This window comes from Anomaloglossus baeobatrachus, chromosome 12, assembly GCF_048569485.1.
Source record: "Anomaloglossus baeobatrachus isolate aAnoBae1 chromosome 12, aAnoBae1.hap1, whole genome shotgun sequence".
In the NCBI taxonomy this organism is placed as follows: domain Eukaryota; kingdom Metazoa; phylum Chordata; class Amphibia; order Anura; family Aromobatidae; genus Anomaloglossus; species Anomaloglossus baeobatrachus.
The window spans coordinates 55,123,915-55,132,157 of record NC_134364.1 but is presented as its reverse complement, the minus strand read 5'-3'; the positions used below and the strand labels follow the sequence as shown (position 1 = coordinate 55,132,157).

General features: G+C 47.4%; 2 protein-coding genes across 2 annotated transcripts in view; one reads left to right on the top strand and one right to left on the bottom strand.

Moving 5' to 3' along the window:
* Positions 1–281: 281 nt before the first annotated feature.
* Positions 282–3,673, top strand: GPHB5 (glycoprotein hormone subunit beta 5). The gene is made up of 2 exons (XM_075330118.1): positions 282–485; positions 3,120–3,673. The coding sequence occupies exons 1-2, from the start codon at positions 282–284 to the stop codon at positions 3,306–3,308; spliced, it is 393 nt and encodes a 130-aa protein (XP_075186233.1). The 3' UTR covers positions 3,309–3,673.
* A 3,583-nt stretch (positions 3,674–7,256) lies between these two features.
* The window catches only part of RHOJ (ras homolog family member J), an 89,512-nt gene continuing 88,525 nt past the window's right edge, over positions 7,257–8,243 (bottom strand). Inside the window, exon 5 of the mRNA XM_075331118.1 lies at positions 7,257–7,943. Within this exon, the coding sequence (XP_075187233.1) occupies positions 7,797–7,943 (147 nt within the window). The 3' untranslated portion in view covers positions 7,257–7,796. The remainder of the gene's footprint in view (positions 7,944–8,243) is intronic.

Genomic DNA, 8,243 nt, shown 5'->3' with positions numbered 1-8,243 from the left:
CTCCAAAAGGTTTAAATAACTGCTTTCAAAATTCTTCCTATGAGAGATTGACTTTGCTGTCGTAGGAATTTTTTTTTTCTTTTTAAATTAGGAAATTTTGCAAAAAAAGAGCGTTTCTTCTTAACGAACTTGTGTGAACGTAGCCCTACACTTGGTCACTTGGCCGACTATATGTCTTGCTTCAGGCTGACCATTGGTGTGTGCCAATAGTCTCGAGCATTTTTACCCTTCCAACTTTTTGTTTACTTTGCCAAAAATAAGCACAATTCTCTTCTCCAGACATGGCGTCCCACAGTGTGACCCTGATTTCCCTGAACCTGCTGATACTAAGCGGCTGCTGGAACATGGACGCCGCCTCCAACATCAGCCTGAGGACCTTCATCGGCTGCGCGGTGCGGGAATTCACCTTTTTAGCCAAGAAACCCGGATGCAAAGGTTTACGTGTCAGCACTGATGCCTGCTGGGGGCGCTGTGAGACTTGGGAGGTAACTCATTCCGATTTGATTGCTCCTTTTTTTTTTTTTTCCTTTTTATTTCTTTCACTGTGAAACATTTTTATTTGGATGACCAAAGTGTTTGACTTTTGGAAATGTTAACTTGACAGAAAAGTTGTACTTCTTCCCAAACCTTGTTATAAAAACTTTACCGCAAAGTCCATCCAAACTCTCGTGTGTTTTTAGCAGGCACTTCCCATCAGACAAATGTGGACAAGTGCAAACTGAACGTGAAATATGCTCTAACAAAAAGTGTAAAAATTGAGACACTTGGCACATAAAGTCCACTTTTATAATGGACCCCAGCAGCCAGCGTCAAGGCGTATCTCTTTTTCTGGTTCCCACCAAAATGCCTGTACCTGGGCAAAAAGGCTAAAAAATATTTATTGTTCTTTATTCCCTGTTTCAGTTACTCTTAAGGTCTAGGGCAGGGGTCTCAAGCCCGCGGGCTGCATGCGGCCCCTCAGGGTAGTTCGTGCGGCCCCCAGGCCCGTGCCCCTGGTCACTATCGCGGCAGGGGCAGGGGCCGCAGCCACTGTCTGCACTTTGTCAGATGAATGTGTTGCTGGTGCTGCGCTCTCGCGCCGGCAATACAATCATCACACATAAATCACTGACAGTGATACTACACCTGCCGCGATAGTGACCGGGGGCACGGGCCTGGGGGCCGCACGAAGCAGAGATGAGGCAGCGGAGGGAGTGCGGGACAGGTGAGAAGAATTGTTTGTGTGTGTGTGTGTGTGTGTTTTGGACGTTAACCCCTTAGCGACCTATGACGTACTGGGTACGTTATGGCTCCCTGGTACAAAGGACCCATGACGTACCCAGTACGTCATGGCGAAATCGCAGCCCCGGTGGCTGCGATGGCTGCAAATACCTTAGATTCGGGGAGGAGGGGACCTCAGGAGGGGTGGTGTCTCCTCCCCGGACCTACGGAGGCTGTGATTGGCTGACGAACGCCGCTCAGCCAATCACAGCCACTAATGTTTCAGCCATTGAAAATCGCTGAAACATTGAAATCCAGCCAAGATCAGTGCAGCTGTAGCCCTGATCATTGGCTGGAGCTGGGTGACCTGTGTTTCACCCGCCCCCAGCTCTGATTGGAGAGACCGGCCTTGTGACCGATCTCTCCAATCACTGTGGATCTGGGGCCGCAGACCACCCCCTCAGCTTCACTCTGGCGTCTGTGGAAGGTGAGGGGAGCTGCTGACCCATTACTACAGGATGGGGACAAAGTGCGCACATTACTATGGGATGGGGATAAGGCTGGAGACATTACTATAGGATTGGGACATTACGAGGATGGGCACATTACTATTGGATGGGGACATTATTACTATAGTATGGGGACATTACAATAGGATAGGGACTAGGATGGGCACATGACTATAGAATGGGGACAAGGTGGGCACATTACTGTAGGATAGGGACAAGGTGGGCACATTACTGTAGGATAGGGACAAGGTGGGCACATTACTGTAGGATAGGGACATTACTACAAGGGGACAAGGATGGGAAACATTACTATAGAATAGGCATAATGCTGGGGACATTACTATAGGGTGGGGACAAGGTTGGCCCATTACTAAAGGATGAGCACATTACTATAGAATGGGGACAGTACTATAGAATGGGGACATTGCTACAAGGGGACAAGGATGGGGAACATTACTATAAGATGGGGACAAGGATGGACACATTACTATAGATTGGGGACATTACTATAGGATGGGGACAAGGATGAACAAATTACTATAACATGGGGACAAGGATGAACACATTACTACAAAATGGGGACAAGGATGGGGAACATTACTTTAGGATGGGGACAAGGATGAGCACATTACTGTGGGATGGGGACTAGGATGGGGTACAATACTACAAGGGGACAAGGATGGGCAAGTTGCAACAATATGGGGAACATTACTAAAAGATGTTGGTCAAAATTTCTATACAGTGCTAACTGTAAGACTATCAGTTACAAGAAAGGGATAATATATATATAAAAATGTTTATATTTAAACAAAGAATGTGCACGTTTGCTATAATGATCAAGTGAAAATGTTTAAAATCCGTGATCCCAAGGTGTGTAAAAAACAATAAAATATATTATATATGGTACCAATAAAAATGTCACTTTGTCCTGCAAAGAATGCGGCCCCCCAAATTATTTTTTTCCTCTGTGCGGCCCATACACCCAGCCGAGTTTGAGACCCCTGGTCTAGGGAAACCATTTTATCCAGTTTTTTTTTTTAATGCACACAGATCATGCTTATGGCCTTTGTGTGTGTGTATATGTATATAATATAATAACTTCGATAAATTAATATTTACAATTTTTGCAGAAATTCATGCTGTAGAGACTTCCCACATCACAGAAAGAATCAGCTATAAACCCATGCTGTACTGTCTATGTATTTTTTTTTCTTTATATATACATGGACATTGATCTGTTACACACATGAACTATCATTTTTACACTGTGTATTATTTTTTTAAATATATACATATAGAGATGAGGTTTATTTTCTGATTCCTGAGTTTTTTCTGGACATTATAAAAGATACTATATAAAGACGTTTACTAACTTTTTTTAAACAATTTTTTTTTTTTTTTTTTTTACAGAAACCCATCCTGGACCCTCCGCACATAGATGCTTACCATAGAGTCTGCACCTACAATGAAACAAAGTTTGTGACGGTGAAATTACCGAACTGCATCCCCAGCGTGGACCCCTTCTTCACATACCCCGTGGCCATCAGATGTGACTGCGGCGTCTGCTCCACTGCTACCACAGAGTGTGAGACCCTGTGAGCGCCCCCCGCAGGCTGCAGTGTTGTCTTTTTATACCTGTTTTTTAGCTTCTATGTGCAGTAAAACAGACTGACCCTCCCATAGGTATATACAGTGCACAGGGCCTGTCCTATATGTGGTAAGCGGCCCATCTATATACTCATCAGGGCTTTATGGCATCACTAGTACAAGGATTTTCTTGTCACGTTTATTCCAATACTCCTGATTTTATATCTAGTCCTCACATTTTTAAGATCTGATTGCTGACAGGAAATATCTTTTCTAGATCTATCTATTCTAAACAAGAATATCTATTCAGATGTGGGGGAAAGACCTTTTCTAGTTATGTCCAACCTAAAAAGGAGGATTGTTAGTTTGGAGCGAACAGTTCACACTGAGTGGGACATGTATGTCATATCCAAGTCATAAGTGTTTGATGAATGAGGGTCTCGCCGTTCATCCCAGTTCTGGCTAACGTCTGACCACCAGTGAGTGCAGATGTGGGTTCTGTGCATTCATTGCTATGGATGTCTGCTGTAAACAGAACTCCTATAGCAATGAATGCGAGGCACCAGCGCATGTGCAGACACCTCTCAGTTTACTAGAAGTCCACCATTGTGACTGGGGCAGCTTCCACCTCCCGCCAGACCTTTGACATATCTCATGGATTTGCTGGAACTAGTGATGAGCGGGCACTACCATGTTCGGGTGCTCAGTATTTGTAACTAGTGATGAGCGGGCACTACCATGTTCGGGTGCTCAGTATTTGTAACTAGTGATGAGTGAGCACTACCATGTTCAGGTGCTCAGTACTGGTAACTAGTGATGAGCGGGCACTACCATGCTCGGGTGCTCAGTATTTGTAACTAGTGATGAGCGGGCACTACCATGCTCGGGTGCTCAGTATTTGTAACTAGTGATGAGCGGGCACTACCATGCTCGGGTGCTCAGCACTCGTAACTAGTGATGAGCGGGCACTACCATGCTCAGGTGCTCAGTACTCGTAACTAGTGATGAGCGGGCACTACCATGTTCGGGTGCTCTGTACTCGTAACTAGTGATGAGCGGGCACTACCATGCTCGGGTGCTCGGTACTCGTAACTAGTGATGAGCGGGCACTACCATGCTCAGGTGCTCAGTACTTGTACCTAGTGAGGAGTGGGCACTACCATGCTCGGGTGCTCGCTACTCGTAACCAGCAGTTGAATGCCCAAACAGGGCTCAACTTGGGTACCAAACATAATAAAACACAATGGGAAGATCTTCCAGAAAAATGCTTCAGTCCCCCATTAGCTTCCATTATCCTCACTTACTTCAGTTGCACCCATCTGAGTGTCCAACTGCAGGTTACGAGTACTGAGCACCCGAGCATGGTAGTGCCCGCTCATCACTAGTTACCAGTACCGAGCACCCGAGCATGGTAGTGCTCGCTCATCACTAGTTACCAGTACCGAGCACCCGAGCATGGTAGTGCCCGCTCATCACTAGTTACCAGTACAGAGCACCCGAGCATGGTAGTGCCCGCTCATCACTAGTTACGAGTACAGAGCACCCGAGCATGGTAGTGCCCGCTCATCACTAGGTACGAGTACAGAACACCCGAGCATGGTAGTGCCCGCTCATCACTAGTTACGAGTAGTGAGCACCCGAGCATGGTAGTGCCCGCTCATCACTAGTTACGAGTACAGAGCACCCGAGCATGGTAGTGCCCGCTCATCACTAGTTACGAGTACAGAGCACCCGAGCATGGTAGTGCTCACTCATCACTAGTTACGAGTACGGAACACCCGAGCATGGTAGTGCCCGCTCATCACTAGTTACGAGTACTGAGCACCCGAGCATGGTAGTGCTCACTCATCACTAGTTACGAGTACGGAGTATGGTAGTGCCCGCTCATCACTAGTTACGAGTACGGAGTATGGTAGTGCCCGCTCATCACTAGTTACGAGTACGGAACACCCGAGCATGGTAGTGCCCGCTCATCACTAGTTACGAGTACTGAGCACCCGAGCATGGTAGTGCTCACTCATCACTAGTTACGAGTACGGAGTATGGTAGTGCCCGCTCATCACTAGTTACGAGTACGGAGTATGGTAGTGCCCGCTCATCACTAGTTACGAGTACGGAGTATGGTAGTACCCACTCATCACTAGTTACGAGTACTAAGCACCCGAGCATGGTAGTGCCCGCTCATCACTAGTTACGAGTACCACGCACCCGAGCATGGTAGTGCTCACTCATCACTAGTTACGAGTACGGAACACCCGAGCATGGTAGTGCTCACTCATCACTAGTTACGAGTACTGAGCACCCGAGCATGGTAGTGCCCGCTCATCACTAGTTACGAGTACAGAGCACCCGAGCATGGTAGTGCCCGCTCATCACTAGTTACGAGTACAGAGCACCCGAGCATGGTAGTGCCCGCTCATCACTAGTTACGAGTACGGAGTATGGTAGTGCCCGCTCATCACTAGTTAAGAGTACGGAGTATGGTAGTGCCCGCTCATCACTAGTTACGAGTACGGAGTATGGTAGTGCCCGCTCATCACTAGTTACGAGTACGGAGTATGGTAGTGCCCGCTCATCACTAGTTACGAGTACGGAGTATGGTAGTGCCCGCTCATCACTAGTTACGAGTACTAAGCACCCGAGCATGGTAGTGCCCGCTCATCACTAGTTACGAGTACGGAGTATGGTAGTACCCACTCATCACTAGTTACGAGTACTAAGCACCCGAGCATGGTAGTGCCCGCTCATCACTAGTTACGAGTATGGAACACCCGAGCATGGTAGTGCTCACTCATCACTAGTTACGAGTACTGAGCACCCGAGCATGGTAGTGCCCGCTCATCACTAGTTACGAGTACAGAGCACCCGAGCATGGTAGTGCTCACTCATCACTAGTTACGAGTACGGAGTATGGTAGTGCCCGCTCATCACTAGTTACGAGTACAGAGTATGGTAGTGCCCGCTCATCACTATTTACGTGTACGGAGTATGGTAGTGCCCGCTCATCACTAGTTACGAGTACGGAGTATGGTAGTACCCACTCATCACTAGTTACGAGTACTAAGCACCCGAGCATGGTAGTGCCCGCTCATCACTAGTTACGAGTACGGAGTATGGTAGTGCCCGCTCATCACTAGTTACGAGTACGGAGTATGGTAGTACCCACTCATCACTAGTTACGAGTACTAAGCACCCGAGCATGGTAGTGCCCGCTCATCACTAGTTACGAGTACGGAACACCCGAGCATGGTAGTGCTCACTCATCACTAGTTACGAGTACTAAGCACCCGAGCATGGTAGTGCCCGCTCATCACTAGTTACGAGTACGGAACACCCGAGCATGGTAGTGCTCACTCATCACTAGTTACGAGTACTGAGTATGGTAGTGCCCGCTCATCACTAGTTACGAGTACGGAGTATGGTAGTACCCACTCATCACTAGTTACGAGTACTAAGCACCCGAGCATGGTAGTGCCCGCTCATCACTAGTTACGAGTACCACGCACCCGAGCATGGTAGTGCCCGCTCATCACTAGTCCCTTTCTGCAGCTACAAGGAGACTTTGGCTGTAACATCTTCAGGCTGTCAGCATTATATGAGTTGTCGTTTACCCACAGGTTTGGGAGCATTTCTCTTACGTCTTGGCCTAGTGTACTAGGAGTGTCTGTCAGCACAAAATGACTGTTCAAACCAAGCCCCTGCGCTTTATGTACCCTTAGCATGGCCAAACAGTTCTGTTCATCCTCCCACCTCCATATTTTACATACGTCTGCCCATCTTTTCCTTGATTGAAGATCACGAAGATAGATGGGAAGGTGCGCTGAACTGTTGCCCATGCCATAGGGGCTCCATGCACCGGTGCTTGGTTTGAACAGTCCTTTTTTTGCTGACACTCTTGAATATTGTAATGTTCCCATATTTTGAAATCTTCACCAAATTCAACAAGAAATGTCAGACATATTGGTTTGTGGGTTTTATTATATGTAGTAAGATAAAGTCAACTAAAATGTATAAAACAATCAGAACTGGTTTCCATTCTCCTTTCAAAGCGATGTATTTCTCTCTCCTTGGAGCTACTGGAAACAGTCATCATGCAGGCACTAAAGAAGCGGGCACCTTGCAACTGACCTTAGTGTTAATGGCCGATCATACAAGAGTCCCCGTATCTAGTCCTTCCAGCCTGGAAGTTTTATGTTCTCACCGTTTGTAGCATTAATCTTGAGCGCACCCTGTGACATACATAGGAGGGTGTCCATCGGAGGAGAAGGCACATATGGTATATAGACACGTCGGTGTGAGGGGGATGGGAAGGTGAGATACAGAGTAAGAGGTTGCATCATGGAGGCATCACAGATCAAAGGCACCGCGCCCGACACAAGAAGGTATTCTCTCTGGTCATATCCTCCGCTTTGCTTTGTTCACGGGCCGAGCGCACACATCTGTCCACACTCTGTGGTTTTGCTCTGCACAATAAACACCATCCGACCTGTAGGAATGAACTCAGACAATTGTGCAGGAGTTGCGACACTTCCCGCAGCCTTTCTTCTTCTTCTTCGGGTGGAAGACGGTGAGGATGGCTTCATCAAACACGTTCTTCAGCCCTTTTTGAGTCAGCGCTGAACACTCCAGGTAGCATTGTGCTCCGATCTGTGGAACACAAAAGACGCACATGATCTCATCTGATCACCATTATGTCCTACTAATCCGGCCTAAGTCCGAGCAATCCCCGGGCGCGGAGCTGTAGGGGCTGCAGCACGCTAATGTGGAGACCACCAGGGGAAATGCTGTCTTATGCCCAGGGAGCTGCGGTCAGCAAGGTAAACTTTAGGGACCTCAAAAGTTTTGAGACTTAATTACTGGTTTAGCTGTAAGATGTGCAATCGATGGTGCAACGACATTTGGGAACCCCGTAGATCAGTAGGAAAAAAGGTCTAAGTCCATTGTGTA

Bases quoted from the DNA above. Each gene is read 5' to 3' on its own strand.
- GPHB5 (XM_075330118.1), top strand. From the start codon at position 282: ATGGCGTCCCACAGTGTGACCCTGATTTCCCTGAACCTGCTGATACTA. The intron at 486-3,119 runs GTAACTCATTCC...TTTTTTTTACAG, and splicing joins GGCGCTGTGAGACTTGGGAG to AAACCCATCCTGGACCCTCC.